At 38.1% G+C, this 22970-nt stretch overlaps 1 protein-coding gene across 1 annotated transcript; it reads left to right on the forward strand.

The window, feature by feature from the left end:
- The first annotated feature begins 396 nt into the window (after positions 1 to 396).
- Positions 397 to 20793, forward strand: F2R (coagulation factor II thrombin receptor). The gene is made up of 2 exons (XM_027863619.1): positions 397 to 1141; positions 17006 to 20793. The coding sequence occupies exons 1-2, from the start codon at positions 1054 to 1056 to the stop codon at positions 18196 to 18198; spliced, it is 1281 nt and encodes a 426-aa protein (XP_027719420.1). The 5' UTR covers positions 397 to 1053; the 3' UTR covers positions 18199 to 20793.
- Positions 20794 to 22970: the final 2177 nt, after the last annotated feature.

Raw genomic sequence — 22970 nt, forward strand, 5'->3', positions numbered from 1 at the left:
CAAAACCTTCCCTTTCTCCAAAGTACACTGTTTTTCGGCCTTACCTTCTTGGCTTAAAAAAACCCCAAAACACAAAAACTTTACGAACTGAACCCTGCTTCCTTCGCCCCCACAATTTGTCACGAAGAGTCATGGGTGGAGGTCATGGACCTAGTGTCTAGAAGTACATTTTTAAAATGTGAATGTTTTACTTCTTTGCCTTACCAACCAGAGCCCAGGGTCACATAGTACATACAGGCTGAGCCCCTGAAAACAAAGTGGCCAGGCGATGATTGCGAGGGGGCGGGACAGAAAGGTCCTGTTGATTTTTCCCTTCCTTGACTACAGTTGGCTCAGTCCTGGCGTCAGGGGCAGGGGGCCTCCTGGGGGCTGGAAGGAGGAGGGTAGATAGGAGACCTGACCCCTCCGGCAGCGGAGCTCTGACAAGAAGCAGCAGCAGCAAGTAGGGAGCGGGAAAGGGGACCACAGAGGGGCCCCAGACTATGGGGCGAGCAAAACACTAGATGCGCCTCCTTCTTCCTATTGAAGCAAAGCCTGGAGAAACAGCCCAGAGGGAGCCAGTGGGCAGCGAAGGAAGGAAGTGAAAATAGCGGAGGAGTCTGCAGCTGCCTGGGGTCTCCAAGGACTGTGAAAACCAACCAGCCCCCTGCATGGTCTCCCCACCTCCAATCCGCGCAGCCCAACTGAGACCAGAGAGCAGAGCTACTCATTCACCCTTTCTCTAGGGCCCGCCCAAGCTACGTCGGGGGAAGGGGGTGAGTCCTTGGGACAGACCCTCGAGTCTGATCGACAGACCAACATCCTGTCAGAGGGGCAAAGAGAAAGCGGGAGCGAACACAAAGCAGGCCCGAAAGCTTCGCTAGGCTGAGAAGCCCCCTGGGCTCCCTGCCCTCTCCCAACCTTCTTTCTGTGACTGACCCAGAGTGGACCAACGATTCCGCCTTCTCTCCTTCTTGGGCTTCCAGGAAAGAAAAAGGGTAGCACCACCGGCGGACAAAGCGGCAGCAGCAGCGAGGGAGAGCTGGAAAGAGAGGGGGGGTCGCGCTGTGGACAATGGGACTGCGTCTCCTCCTGCTCGCCTGCTTGGGATTCAGCTTGTTTGGCTCCCTGCTGTGCACGCGGACCCCAGCACATCCTCTAGGTAAGAGCCTCCAATCTGGCCCCCCCTCCCGCATGCCGGACTTCTGTGGGGATGAAGGGGCAGTCAAAGAGGTAGGGGGAACCCAGGGTGGAGTGCGGCCGGTCGGGCAGTTCACACCTGTGTTTTAATAAATGGGCTAGACTGGAGTGGCGCGGTGCCTGCTAAAGTCCCCCGGACCCCGCCCTGCACCCAAAAGGTATCAGGGAGATCTGCTCTGAGATTTGGTGAGCTTGCCCTGCGAGTCGTGCCCTGGGGCAATGAATAAGCAGGTGCCCTTTGTACTCTGGGGAGAAGCAGATGGTACTGAAGCTGATGTGGGTACTGGAGCTAATGTGGAATTTGGCGGAACAGCTCACGGCTTCCTGGGGTGGGTTAAGATGGCAACTCTCACAGTACATTGTCTTGACACTTCGCCGGCAGTCCCCACACCACACATAAGGAAAGGATCTCAAACTGCTTTACAATTCTGACACCTAGGCTTTAAGGGTTTCCAAAGCCTCTGAATACATTTTCTTAGACTTCACAACAATGCTATGAGATAGTTATTTCTAATTCTGTTTTACAGATAAGGAAACTGAGACTCAGAGTTAAATAATTTGCCCCCGGTAAGTGTGACCTGGGTTGAATTTGAACCTAGGTCTTTCTGACTCCAAGTCCAACACTCAATCATCTCAGACAAACTGTCTACCAAATGAGCGCATTAGTCTGAATTAAGGTTCCTGGTTAGTTTTATTGTTGTTGTCGTCGTTTAACCCCTTCTCATTTTACAGATGAGGTAAAAGACAAAGAAAAAAAATCCTTGTAACTTTCACACGATTAGGTAGTAAATTTGTTCCCTGATCCATCAACAAGTTCTCATTGGACACTGCACTATGTGTTAGAATCTGTATATCAAGACAAAAATGAGAGTCACTGCACCCAAAGAATGACAGGGACAGAGCCTGTTTCTATTCTGATCGCTAAAAATGGCTTCCCTACAGGAGAAAAATATTTATTCTACAAAATCGGTTTCTCTCATACTCACTCTCCCATCAAAAATTTCAGAATTTCTTCGCCATTCTTAAGTCTCCCATAGGAAGGAATTGTTTTACTTCCTTCACTTGCTTTACCTAAGAGAATAGTTTTCCCATCAGCAAATTGTTCTCAGGCAACTAGTTACTTTGCCAGGTGGGGCAGTGGGAGCCATTCTTAATCTTTTCAATTTTATAAATGTTCAGAAGTGTTTTTAGACTTTAGAGGCTGCCCATAGGAGTGTAATTATATGATACTTGAGGTTCATAATACAGTATATTGAAACTATGGGATAGAATTGTAATACTTTTTTTTTCATTCAGAGAGAAGGCTAACAGGATTAAAAAAAACAGTAAGAATGGGTGCACTCTGAAATTATACAGGGTGTAGATATACAGAAGTTAAAATGTAACAGAGGAAGTTTTTCCCCCAGGTGTTTTGTGTGGAGCTTGAAGAGAAATTCGTAGTAAAGTTAATTTTAACTTTCAGGGGCCTAATATTTTCGCACCTAAAACTTTAATGTAAAAAATAAATCATGAAATAACCACACTGTCATAAAACCGAGAATAAACGAATTTTGTGTTTAGTGAGTATATTAAAGGTTGTTTGTGTGTGCCAGCCATCTTCCTACTCTTGTAAGCTCCCTCTGCTACTGTGCATTCTAAGAATCACATCACTAAGAATCACTGTATGGCTGTAGACATACATGAAAGACGTACAAACAATTGAACAGAATTGGGTAAGAGATACCAAAAGGCAAGTGTCCTAACATTTTTTTTTACCAATTGGGAAAGATGTCAATCAATCCCTGGGATAATTTTAGAATGATTTATTAAACAAACTATTTGCAAACTCTAAGAAAGAAAACAATGATTACTAGGAAGGAGTATTGATTCACTAAGACCAAGTCATCCTAAACCAATTTCCCCTTTTTGATAGGATTACTAAACTGTATGAACAGGAGAATACCATTTCATTGTATATTTTGATTTCAGCAAATCATTTGACACAGACCTTAATCCTATCCTTATGAAGAAGATGAGGAAATATAGTAGTTGGTGAAGCAACCACACTGAAAGAATGTTGATTAACAGAATATTAACTTGATAGCCTCCCAGTGGCAGACCACTGGGTGTTGTCCTAGCTTACCACTTTAACCAGATGACTCGGGTGAAAACATAGAAGGCATGCAAATGAATTTTGCCAATGGAATAAAGTCAAAAGGGATAGATTACTAATATTTTGAGTGGTAGATTCAAGATTCAAAATATTTTTGATAGGCTAGAAGTATGGGCTGAAAAGAATAAAATGAAGCTTGGAAGGAATACATGTAAAATCTGGCACTCAGGTTAAAAAATCAAGTTCACAATTACAGGATAGTGGGTGGACACCTGGCCAACATAAGTTCAAATGAAAGGGGTGTGGAATCACTATAATGAAAACTAATATGAACCAAAAGTGTGACCCAAAATGTTAATGCAACCTTTGATTGAAAAACATGGCACATCTGCATACAAATAGTAGAACAAACTCTATTTGGCTTAGAAGAGAGATTTATAGGGGTGGAGAGATGATAGCTGAATTAAAGTGTTAAGACATAGAAAAGGGATTGGATACATTTTGCTAGATCCCAAAAGCTAGAACAAAAACCACGTCATATAACTTACAGAGAGGCAGTCTTTCACCCAATACAAAGTAACAATTAGGGTTGTAGTTCATCACCCTGAGTATAATATCTCCTTAAGGGGAAATGTTGAATTGGAGGATGGATAACTTCAGTCAGTTATGTTGTTAGGGGAAGAAGGACAGTTCATGAAATTGGGTGAAAAGCCAAGGTAGATGATATTTAGTTAAGTTGCTTTTCAGTCGTATTCACCTCTTTGTGATTCCATTTGGGGGTTTCTTAGCAAAGATACTGGAGTGGTTTGCCATTTCCTTCTCTAGCTCATTTTATATACAAGGAAACTGAGGCAAACAGGGTAAAATGATTTGCCCAGGATCACACAGCTAGGAAGTATCTGAGGCCAGATTTGAATTCAGAAAGATGAGTCCTCCCAAGTATATAATAGGTATGTAATACATATATAATATACATATTATAGCATATACAATATATATTGTATAGATTATATCATAATTAGTTAAATATTAATTCATTTAAGAGTCAACAAACATTTATTAAGTGCTCACTGTGTGTGAGGCACTATTCTAAGTGCTGGGGAAACAAATAGAAGCAAAAAACAAAGTTCCTGTCTTCAGGGAGCTTACATTCTAATGCAGGAAGATAACACATTAAAAAAGCTGGAAAATGGAGAGGGGTAGCTAAAAAAATTACTGAACTCATAGTAACTTTTTGTCAATAGACATTTTCTCAAGCATCAGACACTAATAGTACAACTTCTATTGAAAAAAAAAAGTCTCCACACTCAAAAAGGTAGTTATTTATTGGTTGTCAAAGCTTTAGGAAAAAAAATCAAGTGGTAGAGGAGCTTCTTCAAAGGTGTTTCAGCTGGTCCTTGGACAACAGAAATGGACCTGTGCTTAAAGCCTTTCCAGTTTGGTAGTACCTGCCAAGATTTGTGTCCTGTGGAACCCAGCATGATCTCCATGACATGATGAGGCAATGGAATGTGACCATTTAGTGGAGGAACCTTGCCATGTCTGAAATTCTTCCATTTGGTGTCACTTCCTTCCTGACCACTGTCTGACATTGTCTCAAGAAGGCCACTTTTAAAATGTGAATTCAAGTTCCTTTTATATTTAAAAAAAATGTACTGCTCGGGCTATAGGAATTATAGTAATAACTTTTAAATATAAGTTATATATAAAAGTATATCTAATATAATTTATGACTACCATAATGCACAATTGTATAAAATATATTCTTACATCAGATTCTGTGACAAATGAAAAATGGCCATCATAGATAAGAAGGTAAACTCTGTCTTGTAGAGAACAGAATGGAAGAATATATTAATTGTAAGAAGAATATATACTTTGGATTTAAAGACTATTAAAAAAAGACTTAAAATTTAAAAATAAAATTTTTGAACAATCAAAATTTTATTTCCCTTTCTACTACCATTAAAAAAATACAAAACTCTTAAAACAAATATGCATAGTCAGACAAAACAAATTAATTGACCATATCCAAAAATGTATGTCTCATTCTGTATCCTGAATCTATCACCTCTCTTTCAGGAGGTGAGTAACATGCTTCATTATTAGTCCACTAGAATCATAGTTGATCATTGCATGGACCAGAGTTTTCAAGGTTTTCTCAGATGTTTGTTATTGTATGAATTCTCTTGGGAATTCTCCTACTTTTGCTCAATTCAATCTCTATTAGTTCATATAAGTCTTCTCAAGTTACATTGGAATTGTCCCTTTCATCATTTCTTATGACACAGTTGTATTCCACTATATTCATATACCATAATTTGTTCAACCATTCCCCAATTGATGGTCACCCTCCCTTGTTTTTGTTTTGTTTTGTTTTGGTTCAGTTTTTTGCTATTATAAAAAGTGTTACTATAAATATTTTTGTACATATTGGTCATTTTCCTCTCTTTGACATCTTTGGTGTATAGGCCTAGTAAGGTATTACTAGATCAAAGGGTAAAAAGAATTTAGTAACTTTTCAGACATAATTTCAAATTGCTTTCCAGAATGACCATACCTATTCACAGCTCCACCAACAGTGCATTAATGTGCCTGTTTTCCTACAGCCACTCCAGCATTTGTCACTTTCATTTTTCTGTCAACTTTGCCAATCTGATGGGTGGGAAATAGATGCATAGAGTTGCTTTAATTTGCATTTCCCTAATCATCAGTGATTTGGAACTTTTTTTCCCCCACATAGCGTTGAAAGCTTGGGTTTCTTCCTTAGAAAACTCCCTGTTGCAAAACCTTTAACCTTGCAGGTCTTTAGCTTTGAAGGCTCTCTACTGATTATATTTATCACAAATGCAACCTCAGTTATTAAAGTTTAATAATTATGCATGTAAAAGATTAAGAGCTAAATGATCTTATGTTATGAGCAGAGGCTGGAAGAGGGCCCTGGGGAAAAGTTCACTGGAGTCAGAGGATCTAGGTTCATATCTTTCCTCTGCTTCTTGCTATGTGTTACCTTGCACAGCTCACTTAACCTTCCTATATCTAAGTTTCCTTATCTGTAAAATGAGGAGGTTGGACTCTGAGGTCCCTTCTACTTCCAGAGCTGTGATCCTATAAACTTGTTAGTACATATTGTCGTAATGAGGCAAAATCATGTGTTCAGACTCAACACTTTGAGTCCCAACTTGAATACTTACAAGCCATTTTAACCATAGGCAAGTCAGGTAATCATTCTGACCCTTAGTTTCCTCATCTGTAAAATGGGCATAATAACCATTAGCATCCCTCCTTCATGCAACTTTTGTAAGTGTTTTGTAAGCATTAAAGCCTTTTGTAAGTTTGAATTGTTAATTAATTTATTAATTCTGGAAGATATTAACTTGGTTGAAAAGCTTTGAGTAAGATCCTAAGGGGATGTAATTCTGGACTGATAGCGCCTGATAAGAATTGAAAGAAGGGGGACATCTAGGTGTCACAGCGGATAGAGCACCAGCCCTGGAGTCAGGAAGACCTGAGTTCAAATCTAGCTTCTCACACTTATTAGCTGCATGACCCTGGGCAAGTCACTTAAGCACTATTTCCTCTCCAAAAAGAAGAAGAAAAAAAAGAATTGCAAAAAAGGAATGATAAAAGGCAGGAAGCTGCAGCAGGTTAGAAAATGGAGATCCCAGCATGAAGGCACTGGGCACTTGGACTATGACCCACAAGAGAGAAGACCATACTTTTACCTATCTCACATTTTCCCTGCTACTGGCCTGGGGCACACTTTTTATTTCTAGTTTTTATACTTCTTCAGCAGCCTTCAAGTAGGATCTGTGTGCCTGAATAGTTTGAAAGTAGAAAGAAGAAAAACTACAATCTCAAATTTTTGTCTGTTGTTTTTCTTGGATTCCCCCCAGTTTCCCTTTTTATTTAACAAAAATCTTGCCCCAGTGTTGCATCATGTAACAGAAAGGAAGGGAATAAGCATTTATATAGTGTCTATTGTGTGCCAGGCATTGTGCTAAGTGATTTTTTCAAGTTTTACAAATTTACATTGTGTCTTGTTTCATTCGATGCTCACAACAACCCTGCTAGTTAGGTGCAATTATTATCCCCATTTTACAGATAGAGGAAACTGAGGCAAATGGAGGTTAATGACTTGGCCAGGGTGATACAACTAGTAAGTATCTGAGGTCAGATTTGAACTCTGGTATTTCTGATTCTAGGCTCAGTGCTATATCCACTGTGCCACAAAGTATGGTCCCATACGTGAATCTCCTCCAGATTGGTGTGAAACCATAAGAGCTCATGCTGTACTGTCATAGCCTTTGAGAACTCAGGATCAGAACCTTCTATAACACTGAGGAATAAACTTAATTAAATAAAAGGGGAAATCTGGGGAACAATTAAAAGAAAGACAGAAGACTCAAATTAGTGGTACAAAAGGCCAATTATGGTGTTACTTGAGAACCAATTGAGAGAAGCTTAGGGAGGCACATCACTACAGTGGCCACAACGTAAGGAGTTGTTTTGGCCACCATAATTTTTGAAGATTCTATTTGATGATTATCCATGGACCCTTGAAATAGTATAGAAGATATGTTAGGGCAGCAGAGAATTTTTGTTCACTTATTTCCCTTATTTCTACCCTCTTTATTATAATAACTGAAACTAATAAAGTGCTTAAAGGTAACTTTTTTTTCCTCGAAACTCTATGAGGTAACTAGTGAAGTTATTAACAACACTTTAAAAATGAGGAAACTAAGATACAGAGAAAGGGACTTGGTGTCACAACAGCTAGTAAGATTCAAACTCAGGCCTTTAGATTCAAAGAACTGGTCAGTCGTCAAGCATTTATTAAGCACCTACTATGTGGTAGTCACTGTGCTAAGTGCTAGAGATACAAAGGAAGGAAAAACCATGGTCCCTGGCCTAAAGAAGTTCCCCTTAGGGGGACGGAGACAGCACCACATTGACCTTGCATTTTATTTAACTTTTGTTTCCCCTATTTTGTCGACTAACTTCACTCTGCTCTCTTTCTTTTGTTCATTTTCCTTCTCTGAGGGCATGTGCCCAAGTTCAAAATTTTCCCCATTGTTCTTGATGAAAAAATTATGTAGCTCCCCAGTTTAGGTAAATACATTTAGGTAAATACTAAATTCATTTAGTCACATGTCTGAATAAGTATCCTTGAACAGATGGGCAGTTTAATTAGCATGGCAGAGAAGTATAAGAAATAATGCTGTTAATTTATTATGGGATAGAAACCACAAGTTTCTAGTCTCAAAAAAAAAACTTAAAAAGACTGGTCACTTTCCTTTTTTGTCAACTTTGCCAATCTGATGGGTATGAAGTAGATGTTTAGAGTTGTTTTAATTTGCATTTCCCTAATTTTAGTGATTTGGAGCATATAGCTCATATTTGGAGCATATAGCCCATATAGCTATTGACAGTTTGGGTTTCTTCCTTAGAAAACTTCTGTTGCAAAACCTTTGACTATTTATCAGTTGGGGTTAAAGGTTCTCTACTGATTATATTTATCACAATTGCAACCACAGTTATTAAAGTTTAACAATTATGCATTTAAAAGATTAAGAACTACATGATCTTATGTTGTGTGTACAGGGGCTGGAAGAAACCTACAAATTTCTGTAATTCTTTAAAGAAGCTGTTGTTTCTTTAAAAGAGTTATGTGACCAAGTAAAGAGTCATACTTCTTACTTTTAATTTCTAGTGACAAGCAGATGAGACTTTATCTGATTTGGGCTTAATGACCCAACCAAATTTGTCTCCTATTTTCCTTTTGACTCTTTGAAAAATGTTCCTGTCTGTTATTTTCTTCACTTCTACATCTTCCTCAACTTTCTTTCTTTTTAATTTTAAAAAATAAGTTAATTACTTATTTATTTTTATATACAGTTATAATCTGTCCCTCTTACTATCTTTCCCTCCTCAACTGAATAACAACAACAAAACCAAAAGTAAAAGCAAAAATAAAACCCTCACCTTAAATATACATAGTCCCACTTTGGCCATGACTGAAAATGTATATCTTTCTGTGCATTTTAAGTCAATCCCTACTCTAGAAGGAGGTGAATAATGTGTTTTATCTTTAGCCTTCTGAACTCCTGGTTTATCATTGCACTGATCAAGTTCTAAAGTCTTTCAAAGTTGCTTTTTCTCTATAAAGTTCTGATTTTATCAATTTTTGACATGGTATCTAGATACCAATATCTAGTTCTATTCACTTTTATTATTCTATAATAATTAATATTATAATATTCTAGTTCTATGTATCAGTCCATAGAGGTCTTCCCAGTTTCCTCTGAAACTGTCCATTTTGTCATTTTTTATGGCACAATAGTCAATTACATTCATGTATCATAATTTGGTTAGCCATTCCCCAATAGGAGGACATCCCTTACTTTCTATTTTTGACTACTACCAAAAGAGCTCCTAGAAATATTTTTGTATAACTATATCCTTTCCCTCTTTCTTTGATCTCTTTGAGGAGCAGGTATAGCAATGGTATCCTCCTTTATTTCTTCATCTTTTTTCTTCCTCCTCAGCTGGGTGAAGGTTTTAACCATAGAAAAATGTGGAACAAAAATTAACTAGTTCTCCTTTGGAAAGTGACTAGAAACCGAAGCTTCTGCTTGGATGTTTATCCCCAGAGAGTTATTCCAAAGGAATAGAATCACATTGTATCAGAATTGAGAATGATGCATTGAAGGAAGCCAATGAGTCATAAATTTAAAAATGGGACCTCGAAAGATCATCTAGCCCACCCCCGTTTTTAGGCAAGATACTATCTGAATCAGAAAAAGTGTTGCCTGTGCCACTGTTAAAAAAGAAACAACTCTAGAGAAACAGATTTCATAATCTCTAGCAGAACATATTAAGTAATACCTTCATTCAGTAGAAGTCTATTGCCTTTCAGAGGTGCCTCAACAGATGAGGTTCTAGCCAGAATTTTGAGAACTTGTTTTGAGATCTAGAATTCTTCACCCTTAAGGAATAGCTTGACAACAGAAGAGATGATGATAAAGAAAACTTTGAGCAGCTCAATAGCCAATTTCTACTTGACCTTTAAAGTAACTTAGAACAGTCCTTTCATTAGGAATGTACAAAGAGAAGATACATGCTGGAACTTAACTTTTGGCCCAAAGGCCTTGGGCTGGTTTGTGAAGCCTTGTATGAGCTTGCACAGACTTGCTCTCTCTTTGCTGTCACTAGATACTAAAAAATACAGCTGCTAATCTTTATTTGAGCCCTTGGTTATAAGGAAAGGCAACACCTTAGGCAAATATTTAATCAAGGGATTTTGAATTCTTCCCGGAAACTAGACAATGGCTCAGGGTAATAACAAATTGTTTTAATGGTATTGTGTTTCTGTTGGAAATGTTCCAACTTCAAGAAAACCTGGCCCAAGGAAGATTCCTTTAAGAATAAATTTTTGCAGAAGATATCCTTGAAAATAAAATTTTTGTGCATGCCAATAATAGAGTAGTAAGTATAATAGAATATAGTAAATATAACAGTAATAGTAATAAAAATAGTAATAGTAACAAAATAGTAATAGTAAAAATAGCAATAGTAAATATAATAAAATGAAATTTTATGACAGCATCTTTTCTTTTCTAGATCTGGTGGTGGTTTACAGGAAGCTTAATTATGGTTATTTAGCAGTTTTGAAATTGTTTTGTTCTTGAACTGTTATACCAATTAGTGCATATGAGTATATGGTATGTGACTATTGGTGTGTGTCTGTGGTCCCACATGCACTTTCTATTCTCTGTCTTTCCAATGCTATCAGTTTGGCCAGGCTCCCAGGCCTAATGGGAAGACAAATTGTATGTCTTATGTCTTAGCTCTAGTGTCCACCCGAGGCAGACATTTTTAGTTTATTATGTCATCATGGAATGCAAGCTTCAGCTTTCATTCATCCTTCTCTTTCAGCTCACTCAGAGACTCATAATACCCCTGAGTAACCTCAGACCTTAGGCTGACAGAATGAGATGCTAGGCCTCATAAATTATAAACATGGTCAGAGTAAAGAAGAAGTATATAAAGCACAAGACAAAATGGAGTGAATGGCTTTTTTAGAGGCATGGAAGTTTATTTTAGTTTTGTTCCTAAGAAATTGAAAGTTACAATTTTCAACTTTTCTGGGTATACTTAATAAATACTTAATAAATCAATGTATAAAATCAAAACAAATCAGTAAATACTTTTTTACTTCCCCTGACAGTAAGATAAGCCTCTCAACATCCTGAAAAATTATTCATGAGTAAGAGAAAAGAAATATTCCATATGAATGAATGAGTAGAAAAGCATTTATTAAGTGTTTACTTTGTGCCAGGCACTTTGCTAAGCACTGGGGATAAAAGTACAAAAAAATAAAGATAGTGCCTGACCTCAAAGAGCTTACATTCTTTTTTAAAATTTTTATTTATTTGTTTTTAGTTTCCAACATTCACTTCCATAAGCTTTTGAGTTTTAAATTTTCTCCCTCTCCTTCCCCTCTCCCCTCCCCAAGATGGCATGCAATCTGATATAGGCTTTACATACACATTCATATTAAACATATTTTCACATTAGTCATGTTGTAAAGAATTAGAACCAATGGGAGGAACCACGAGAAAGAAGAAACAAAACAAAACAACAAAAAAAGGAGAGAGCAAATAGCATGCTTTGATGTGCATTCAGACTCCATAGTTCTTTCCCTGGATGTGGACAGCATTGTCCTTCATGAGTCTTTTGGAGTTGAAAGAGCTTACATTCTGACGAGGAGAGGGGATAGCACATCTAAAGGGGTAATGGTCAAGGTTGTGGTTTGGAAAGTTACAGGGATAAAGAACAGAGCCATAGGTGAGTAAATTGCTTCTTCCCAGGAGCAATGACAGACTTGATTTGATTGTGGTTTCGGAGGTATAAAGGGGACAGAGAATACTCAAAGGGGCATGGTGGTTGTCAAGGAGATATCCAGGGAGTGTAGTATGTAGCTGGAGCTCAGTCCTAGCTATCGTGGGTGCTTGGGGTAATCACCAGTCAGGAGAGTGGGACCCCATGGGCAGAGTATAGGGCATAAAAGGTTAAGTTCTACATGGTTAGGTCTTTGGTCTGGGCTCTGTGGTGACTAAGGAATAGACATCAGGGGCATGAGGTAAAGATATAATTTCACAACACCTGATAATGTGCAAAAGGTTGAGTCAACAGTATGAGAATAAGTAAAAGGAGAAAGACGTGCAATGTCATATCTCTTACCTCATCCCCAATACATACAACAAATCAGAAGGGCAGTTTTCTTTCCCTCGAGACAAACTCACCACAGACTAATCCCTCTCACTTCTGAATGGTCATTTAGACCTAAGGATAAAAGAAGTTGTCATTAATATGTTTCGTATAATTATATTAATATAATTATATAACATAATATACTAATATAATTAAATTTAGTCTTCAGCCTAGACATCCATAGTTGCACATTGCCTGTCATATTTGTTGTCTCTATATACATGACTCCCAGATCTATATGACCAACCCTGGTCTTTCTCCTGAGCTCCAACTGGATATCAAATAAGCATCACAAGTTTAACATATCCAAAACAGAGCTTATTTTCTCTCTTCCCCAACAATAGTTTATATTTCAAACTTCTCATTTCTGTGGAGGACACCATCATCTTTCCAGCTACAAAAGTCACACCCTCAGAGTCATCCTATATCTCTGTCATTCTTTCATCCCAGATCTCCAATGTTGCCATTCTTGTCTATTCTACCTCGATGACATCTCTTATACCTATTTCTTCTCCACGCCTGCAGCCGCCACTCAGACCCTCACCATCTCTTGTCTGAGACAATACCCCCTGAATTGCCTTCCCTGTTTTAAGCCCTTCCCTTCTCCAGTCCACATTGTACATAGCTGCCAGAGTCCTAAAGCACAGATCTGACCCTGTCACTGTCCCAAGCTCCATTAGCTTCCTCTTGTCTGTAGGATCAAATACAAACTCTTCTATTTGGCCTTTAAAACCCATCAGGCTGCAGTCTACCTTCCCAAACTTATTTCATATTTTTGCCCTTTATTGAATGTACAGCCTAGCCAAAATGGTTTCCTGGCTGTCCCTCAAACACAACGCTGGATCTCCTGTCTCTCTACCTTTGAAAATTACCAAATATCCCCAAATATGAGACTGTTCAAAAGGAAAAAAAATTCTGGCAGAATCACTTCTGGGGTATAAGAAAGGCTGCTTTTAGAGCGTGAGTACTTCATCATCGGGATTTTTCTTCTGTTGTTTCCATTTCTCACTCTGTACTTTTCTATTGGCTTCCATGAGTTGTCAGACTGTCAAAGACTGGCCTCTATGATGGCAGAACTACACAAAAGGATTTTGAACTCATCTGAATTATTTCAGCATTAGAAGTAGCATGGTCACTCTATGACCTAGCATGATGAAAAATCTTAGAATCATTTGTTTCGAATTGATGTTTTGCTCTAGTATGAAGGAGTTTGTTGTCAGTCATTTTTCAGTTATGTCTGACTTTTCGTGATCTCATTTGGGTTTTCTTGGCAAAGATATGGAAGTGTTTTGCCATTTCCTCCTCCAATTCATTTTACCAATGAGGAAACTGAGGCAAAAAGGGCTAAGTGACTTTCCCAGGGTCACACAGCTAGTAAGTATAAAAGACTGAATTTGAACTCAGGTCTTCCTAAATCCAGACCCCAGCACTCTATCCACTGTGCCATGTAGCTGCCACTTGTAGCATGAAGGAAATTTGCAGTAAAACATTTATTTGCCATCAGGTGGACCTGAAACACACTATTAATCTTAACTCCATCCCCTGACTTGTGTTGGTTAGGCAAAATAAACCACTGAGGAATGGTAGTTATATAATACGATTTAATACTATTTTAAGAACCTATTCTATCCCAATTTTCACAGTAATCCTGCAGTTTGGTGTATTGGAATCAGAAAAGAATGGATCTTGGATCTCAGCATTTCCACTCAATAGGGGTATACAGTCTTGGGCATAGTAGCTATATGATCCTGGAAAATTTGCCTCCCCTCTCATATGCTCATTCTCCCTGTGTATAAAGCAAAGGGGTTGCACTTAATCAGGAGTTCTGGGGTAAAAGGAAAGGGTATGTTGATTACTTTCAAGGGGTGTCTGAACTTGAATGAGAAAAAAATTACATCTTCATTTTTACTAACTCTAACTGAAATGTATTATTTCCTTTGATTAATAATATAGGCAACAATCTCTCAGGGTCCATAGTATTTACCAGACCTCCAAAGGTGTCCATGACAAAAAAGAAATAAGATCCCCTGGCATACATAACCTCTCGGGTCTATGCCAGCTCTACCATTCTGTGATCCTATAGCCACCATGATAGCCACATGGACTGCTGGGAAAGGAGCCTGGGAATATCTTTGAGGTGATCCTGGAGGAGACTGTGGTAGGCATATTATAGGTGCTGTGTTTTTTAACTTACCCCCTAGGGCTCACCTAGAGGGCTACCTCATATTCCATGCTAAGTAGACAAATGAAGCACAATAGGGGAAAAAGTGTTTTGGAACAAATAATCCAATATACTTAGGTAATGGAAAAATACCAGCCTGGCATTTGAGACTCTGACTCTTCATAACTGGATGTATAACTGTAGGGAGATATAGCCTTTCTGTGTTGGTTTTTTCATCTCAGAAATTATGTCAGTCAATCACTAAGCATTTATTAAGCTTCTACTATGAGCCAGGTCCTGTGCTAAATGCTGTGCATACAACTAAAAGTAAGAGATAGTCCTTGCCCTCAAGAAGCTCACAGTCTAACGGAGGAGACAACATGCAGTGAACTTTGTACAAACCAAAAGTACGCAGGATGAATTGGGGGCAATCAAGAGAGAGAAGACACAGATATTAAGAGAAATCAAGAAAGACTTCATATAGAAGGTGAGATTTTAGTCGGGCTTTGAAGGAAATGTGGGAGGACAGAAAATGGAGATGAGGAAGGAGATAATTCCTCTGTGAAGGGGGAAAGTGAGTAAAAATGGCCAGAATCGGGAGATGGAGTGTGTTGTGTGAGAACAGCAAGGAGACCAGTTTTGATGGATTGAAGAGTGTGTCAAGGGTATAAAGAAAAGTTAGAAAGGTAGGACAGGGCCAGTTTATGAAGGGATTTGAACACCAAAGGATTGTATATTTGATCTTCTGGGTCAAAGGAAGCCATTGGAGTTGATTGAATAAAGTTGATTGAATAAAGACCATGTCCTGTGAAGATCAATCTGAGAGCTTAGTGGAGGGTGGACTGGAGTGACAGGAAGACCAACTAGCAGAGTATCATAATGGTCCAGGTGGGAGGTGGTTAGGGCCTGGACCAGAGCAGTGACTGTGTCAGACAGGAGAAGGGAGCGTATGATGTGAAGGTAGAAACGAGAAGACTTGGCAACAGATTTGGATATGGGGGGAAGAGTCGAGCAAGAGTAGGAATCAAGGTTATCAGCCTTCGTGAAGAGGAGGATGGGGATGCCTTCAAACATCAGTAAGAGGGCAGGGCTTAGGGAAGAGGGGAAGATCCTGAGTTCAGTTTTAGACATGTTGAGTTTAAGATGTCTACGGGACATGTAGTTTGAGATATCCAGTAGCCAGTTGGAGAAGTAAAATTGGAGGTCAGACTGGATAAGTAGATCTGGGAATCTTCAGCATAGAGATAATAATTAAATCCATGAGAGTAATGAAACCAGTTCACCTATTTGACAAGGTAGTTTTGAGGACAGTAGAATCATAGAATATTGATACTGGCGTGGATCTTGGAGTTAACTGCCAACTGCCTAATTTTATAGTTGAGAAACTAAGGCTGAGAAAATTTTTAATGAGATCATGTATAAAAGCCCTTGAAGGAAAGAGAAAACAGTTTTAAAGAGAGCTTTACACTGTAAGGTGGTATTACTATCTATAACACTAGAGGTTAGGTGGCCATTTAAAAGAACAGGGTTCTCTGGATTGTCTCAGTTCTTTATATTGTCTGACACAGGGCTCTGAAAGGACAACTTCTGCTAAATTGTTTCTTTTGCTGGGATAGTTTGGAGTGTTTATTCACATCTCACTTGCAGGAAAAGGGAAATTTTGCTCGCTCTTGTTTCATGTGGTATTTAGAACTAGTTAATTATCTGACATGTGCTTTTGATTCACATACTGCATCACATTTCCTTATCACACTGAAGTTTTGTTTGTTGTATTGTTATTCAGTTGTTTTAGTTGTGTCTGATTCTTCGTGACCCCATTTGGGGTTTTATTGGCAGAGATTCTGGAGTGGTTTGCCATTTCCTTCTCCAGCTCATTTGACAGATGAGGAAACTCAGGCAAAGAGGGTTAAGTGACTTTCCCAGGGTCACACAGCTAGTAAGTGTCTGAGACTGGATTTGAACTCAGGTAGATGAATCTTCCTGACTCCAGGTCAGGCACTCTATGTACTACTTCACCTAGCTGCCATAGGATCATAACATTTAGCATTGGAAAGGGCCCAAACAACCATCCATTGCCCAAGGTCATGTGGGTTGTGAGTAACAGAGCAAAGATGTGAACCCACATCCATGAATTCTAAATCCTGAACTCTTTGTATTATACCATATTACCTCCTAAGTAACTAGGATTTATACTACAACCTTTCCTACTGAGCTATCAGAAATAAACAGAAGTGAATTTTTCATACCTCCTCCTCTAACCTCTAATATTTTGTCTTTTCCTTCCCTTTTTTTTTCAGACTCTGAGAAAAATAATGATACTGTGGGCCCAAGGACATTTCTATTCAGGAATTCTCCTAATGAGTATGAATCGTTTGCATCCTGGGAGGATGATCAAGAAACCACTCCTGAAAACACACCAGCCTCCATCAATAAGACAAGTCGTATTCAAAAGCCACAGCCCAAACATCTGTCTGAAGATGCTTCCAGATATCTGACTGGTCCCTGGCTGACACTCTTCGTTCCTTCGGTTTATACTGTAGTATTTGTCGTAAGTCTGCCTTTAAATATCGTCGCTATCATCGTGTTCCTTGTGAAAATGAAGGTCAAGAAACCAGCTGTAGTATACATGCTGCATCTGGCTACTGCAGATGTTCTGTTTGCGAGTGTGCTGCCCTTTAAAATAGCGTACTACTTTTCTGGAAGTGACTGGGCTTTTGGGTCTGGAATGTGTCGCTTTGTTACTGCAGCTTTCTACTGTAACATGTATGCTTCAATAATGCTGATGACAGCCATAAGTGTGGACCGTTTCTTGGCTGTGGTGTATCCGATGGAGTCCCTTTCCTGGCGCACCCTGGGGCGTGCTTCCTTCATTTGTCTGGCCATATGGAGTATTGCTGTAGGGGGTATTATACCTCTTGTTATCAAGGAACAAACTACAGAAATCCCTGGGCTAAATATAACCACCTGCCATGATGTCTTAAACCAAAAGCTACTTAAAGGGTATTTTGTTCATTACTTCCTGGCTTTCTCTTCAGTTTTCTTTTGTGTACCATTAGTCATTTCCACAGTCTGTTATGTGTCCATTATCCGCTGTCTTAGCTCGTCTTCCATTGCCAACCAGAGCAAAAAGACCCGGGCCTTACTCTTGTCTGCAGCTGTGTTCTGTATCTTCATCATTTGCTTTGGACCCACAAATGTTTTTCTGATCACCCACTACTCCTCACTTATTTATAGCAGCACAACTGAGAAAATCTACTTTTTCTACCTTCTCTGTGTGTGCATCAGCAGCATAAGTTGTTGCATTGATCCCTTGATTTATTATTATGCTTCTTCTGATTGCCAGAGATATCTCCGAAGTCTCTTATGCTGCAGAGACAGTTCTGATCCAAGCAGCTTCAACAGCAGTGGCCAGTTGATGCCTAGAGCTAGTAAAATGGATACGTGCTCCACTAACATGAGTAACAGCATATACAAAAAGTTGTTAACTTAGCAGGTGATTAGATTTTGAAGTTGTATTAAAAAATAATCAGCTAGCAGATTTGAGATTCTATTTAGCACCTGTCAAAAAGTATTAATCTCACCAGCTAAAAGAGCAGAGGACTTACGATGCATCCTTCTTAACCACAGACATTGAGCATGGATGTTTGCTAAAAGCATTTCACTACAAGATAACGTAGGCATTAATGACAGTGTTACTGAAGAAGTGCATTTGTAAGCATTATTATAAAGTTGAATGTTATAAAGAGACTATCTCTTTGACATACTCACAGTGTACTATATGATAGGCACTTTGAAAACCATTTTCTCTTTTTTTTCTTGATTTGGGCTAAATGACATCCACAGTCCCTTCCAGCTCTAAAATTCTGTGACCATGTTATACAACAATAACCTCTGTGACTGAAAATTCTATATATAAGTGGTTTTTATGAGGTTTTTTTTTGGATAATGTAGTTTTGATCAACTCATAGTAGCTGAATGGCAATGCGGCCATGTCTTTAATTACAACTTTAGAGAGATAGCATAGACTTGTGCAGTTTTCATGGAAAAACATAATCTGTGAGAGTCTTTTTGATTACAGCTTTTCAAACAGTGGTAGGCAACATTTGAATTATTATGAGACTAATAGATATTTATAATAACAGAATCTGAACCTTAAACTTTTAAGAGAAAACAAAAATGTGAAGTCTTAAAATTGCTGAAATGATGAAAAGACTACCTTTTTAGCAGTCCTACTCTAAAGATTCTTTTTGGTCATCAACAAATCAAAAACTATGTTTGAAAGCAAGTATCTCAGCAGAATAAAGAAGTCACAAACAGACCCAGGATGAAAGCCTATGTGGTGTTCATGGGGCAGTAGAGTACTGCACAATTACATATTTAAAATTGTAAATTTGCACTTAGAGGTAGACTGTTGTGGCAGATAGAGTAGCAAGTCCAGACATCAAGTCCTGCCTTTAACATATTCTAAGTGGATGACTTTGGAGTAAGTTATTTAACTTTTCAGTTCCCCGGGCAACTCTCCAAGATTATAAGTGGTAGACATAGATTCCATATCACCTATCTAGGCCAAAAAATGAAACATTGCACTGGGTTTATGAGGAACAATTAAATATCTATGAGAGTGGTCTTCATCATCCTGAATCAGCATCATAATAGAAAACTGGAAGTAGGGAACAAGGTTTCTGAGGTTTGTCAGATGTGGAAGATCAGGAGCCCTCCTGGTGTAAGATGCCAGATGCACCAGCCATTACCACCAAAACAACAGGCAGAGCTCTCGCTGCTCTGTAATCCATCTTGTTTATTAGGACCAGATGTGTAAATAAGAATACAGGGCACCAGAAGACTTGTATCTGAATGATGTATCTACATTTGCAGGTCATATGCCCCAGGAGCATGAAAAGGACAGCTTCCGAACAGTGTTTAATCACACAAGTTTCATGTTCCTACAAAAGCATTCATTATCACATTTAGAAATGTATTTAGCAAGATGTGACTCACACATGTTCTCGTAAGCCATATACAAAGGCAGTCATGGAAAGAGGTTTGACAACTCATGCTGTTTCTGATGGTGTTAAAATGAAAACAGAGTAAAACCACAGAGGGATGCTTTTGGAAATAGCTCCTTCAACCTGCATTAATTTGAACACCATCTACTTGTGAATGTTTTGTTGAAGGAATTATCTTAAATAAGCTCCTTCTGAATAAGAAGTTGAGAACTTTGGAATGGTTACATAAGAAAAGTTCGTGGAATTTAATGTCTGTAGAATTGGAGGACTTTTTTATTTTCCATTCATTTATTTTTGATATATTAATTCTGCATACAATGCTTTCTTTTCTACTTAAATCTTTATGGTAATTATGAACCCCCACTTTTAATAGTACATATGTGGTTTTTCTGTTTTTTTAATTACTTGGATAAACCTAAACATATAGTGATTTTTAAAGGATTTCATAAAAAAAAACCTTTTCTTTAAAAAAAAATTACTATAGTCTAATTGTAAAGTACAGAAGATTCATTTGTTTAGACCTTACTAATTTGGAAACCAAGCTGGTTTATCTTTATGTTGTCTGTGGGGGAAAAAGGGACCTAATAATCAAATAAACTCTCTCAAAAGACTAGCAGGGAAATTTTGACCTTTTTAAAAGAACAAACTCTGTCAAACACTTTATAAGTAACCATTTATATACCAATAAAATAATTACAATATAAGAAGGAGCTACTGAAGAAATTGCATTGATGTGTTCAGAAAAAATCTTTCTGATAAACTCATTTAAGCAGGAATGAAGCTAAGGGTCACTTCACAACATCACAGACCTACATTTTAAAGTAGCAAAACTACATGTCTTTACAAATTTTTACAGTATTATCTAGTTCCAAGTTAGAGTAACTTTATACCATACTCTTCCAAATTAATGAGGTTTTACTGTGTGTATTATGATCTGTTCATTCTGTGTATAATATTAAGCTGATCTGGATTAATAGAAGTATCTGTGTATTATCTATGTTTGGAAAGTAATGTGTCATTGTGTTCATTTTCATTGTTTGGAATTTCATTCAACCTACACTAATAAACTTGTAAAATGTGTTTGGGATCTGTTTGGAAGAGATGACAATCCAGCTAACTTTATAGTGAGTTTTTTTCCTCCTTCTCTTGAATTATCATTAGAAATGATATTAAAATGAACTGATAATAAGAATGTCTGAAAGCATGATAGAAACACGAGAGCTAAGAACCTGGCCTATTGAGAAGAAGAAGGAGAAAACAAAACAATGGACCTAGAGCCAGAAGGGAACATGTTGAAACCCCAAGCTGGTATAAATCTTAGTTATTGTTATGTACTGAGAGAGAAAAAAGTGATTAACCTCTGCTCATCTTGAGAAGCTATGTGTGTGAAATAAATAATTAGATCCCTTAAAATAAACAATCATTTGAAATAAATGATTAGATAGAACAAAGTTTAATGTTTCCCAATTTAGCTTAAGTTGAAGCAGATAATGGAAGCTATTATTAATTGGTTATCAATAGGCACTTTCCTATAAGTTAGCCTTGACTGGCTGAGCTATTTCATGGGAATTAAAAGTTCATTGTCCAAAACCCCTGTTTCCTAAGAGCTAAGAGACAAGCTGCAACTGATTTTTTTTTAAATTACATGCCACAACTTTCATACTGTCCTGGACTATCTTTCATCTTTCTTTGTATCCCTAGCACTTAACACAATTACTGGCACATAGTAGGACCTAAATAAGTGCTTATTGACTGACAATTTCGTTACTGGAAGGGTGAGGATAACAGTGAAACTAAATAACATCTATATAATATTTTAAGGTTTACAAAGTGCTTTACAAATAGTTCCTTTTATCCTCACAACAACCCTGGGAGGGAGGTGTTATTATTATTCCTATTTTACAGATAGGAAAGCTGAAGCAAACAGAGGGTAAGCGACTTGTCCAGTGTCATATAGCTAGTAAGTATTTGAAGAAGGATTTGAAACCAGGTCTTTCTGGTTCCAGATACAAAGCTCTATCCATTATGCCATGTAGTTGGCCTCATTTAAGAGGTGTCTCAGAGAAGAGGTGTTTTGCTTCCCTTCCCTTTGAGAAAGCTTAATATTCTAAAATCCAAAACAGAAAAATAATGGGATTATTCTAGCCATCAGAGGGCAGCTAGGTGGCATAGTGGATAGAGTCTAGACTCAGGAAGACTTCCTGAGTTCAAATCCAACCTCAGACATTTATTGGTTGCGTGACCCTGGGCAAATCACTTCACCCTGTTTGTCTCAGTTTCCTCAATGAGCAGGAGAAGGAAATGGCAAACCACTCCAGTATCTTTGCCAAGAAAACCCCATATGGGTCACAAAGAATGAGATATGACTGAACAATAATAACGTAGCCTTCAGAAAAGAACTCTTTTATTCAAAAAAGGATGTAGGATTCCTCTAAACAGCAAAGCCTTTGGGCATGTTAAAGTGTTTCTTTAAAGAATCTTGATTTGTGAGGACAAGAGAAGATACATGGAAAGTGTTAATAGCCTTTGACTATTGAAGAATAATGGGAAATTAAGATATCATCTTTGAAATTACGAGTCAGTGAAAAATTTAGCTCTATTTACAGAAAAAATCACACATTGTTGCAGGCATATAACAATTGAATGAAGAAAGGTATATCTCTATTCACACAGCATGAAGTTTTAGCTCATAGGCATCAGAAAAAAGAAACTGAGAAAGGTTCCTGTTTCTTGGAGAAAAAAATCTTTCAGTTTCTTTTTTTTTCAAACATTCATTTTCATTGATTTTCATTGATCATTTGATCTTAGTCTAATAAAAATCATCTCCTGGAGTACATTCAGAGTTACCTTTTCTAGTTCTGGTCAATGACCTGTGCTACTCCAGCCATTTGGCACAAAAGAGATGATGACTTTGGCTACTTCTAGACATGTAATAGCTTAGCAACCCCTCATTGACTGTTAAGGCAGAGGAACTGATGTCTAAGTTGACAGACAAAAAGAAGAGGCAACTTACAGCTCACTGTCTTGCTTTAACTTTCTCATTTGGCAAGTAGTTTACTCTTTGTCTAGACTCTCTATGAGGGATGGGGGAGAATGGATAGTATACCTCTCCCCATGCTCCTACCATGATGTTGAGCGTTGACTTAAGTAGCTGACCTTGTGTCTGGGCCCTGGGATTCTTTTACTCTTCATTCTTCCTTTTCTGAATAGATGATAGAACATTTTTCTTAAGATGGACATGTCCAGGCTTGGAAGC

This window comes from Vombatus ursinus, unplaced genomic scaffold (genome assembly GCF_900497805.2).
Source record: "Vombatus ursinus unplaced genomic scaffold, bare-nosed wombat genome assembly UNPS02014772.1, whole genome shotgun sequence".
Lineage (NCBI taxonomy): Eukaryota > Metazoa > Chordata > Mammalia > Diprotodontia > Vombatidae > Vombatus > Vombatus ursinus.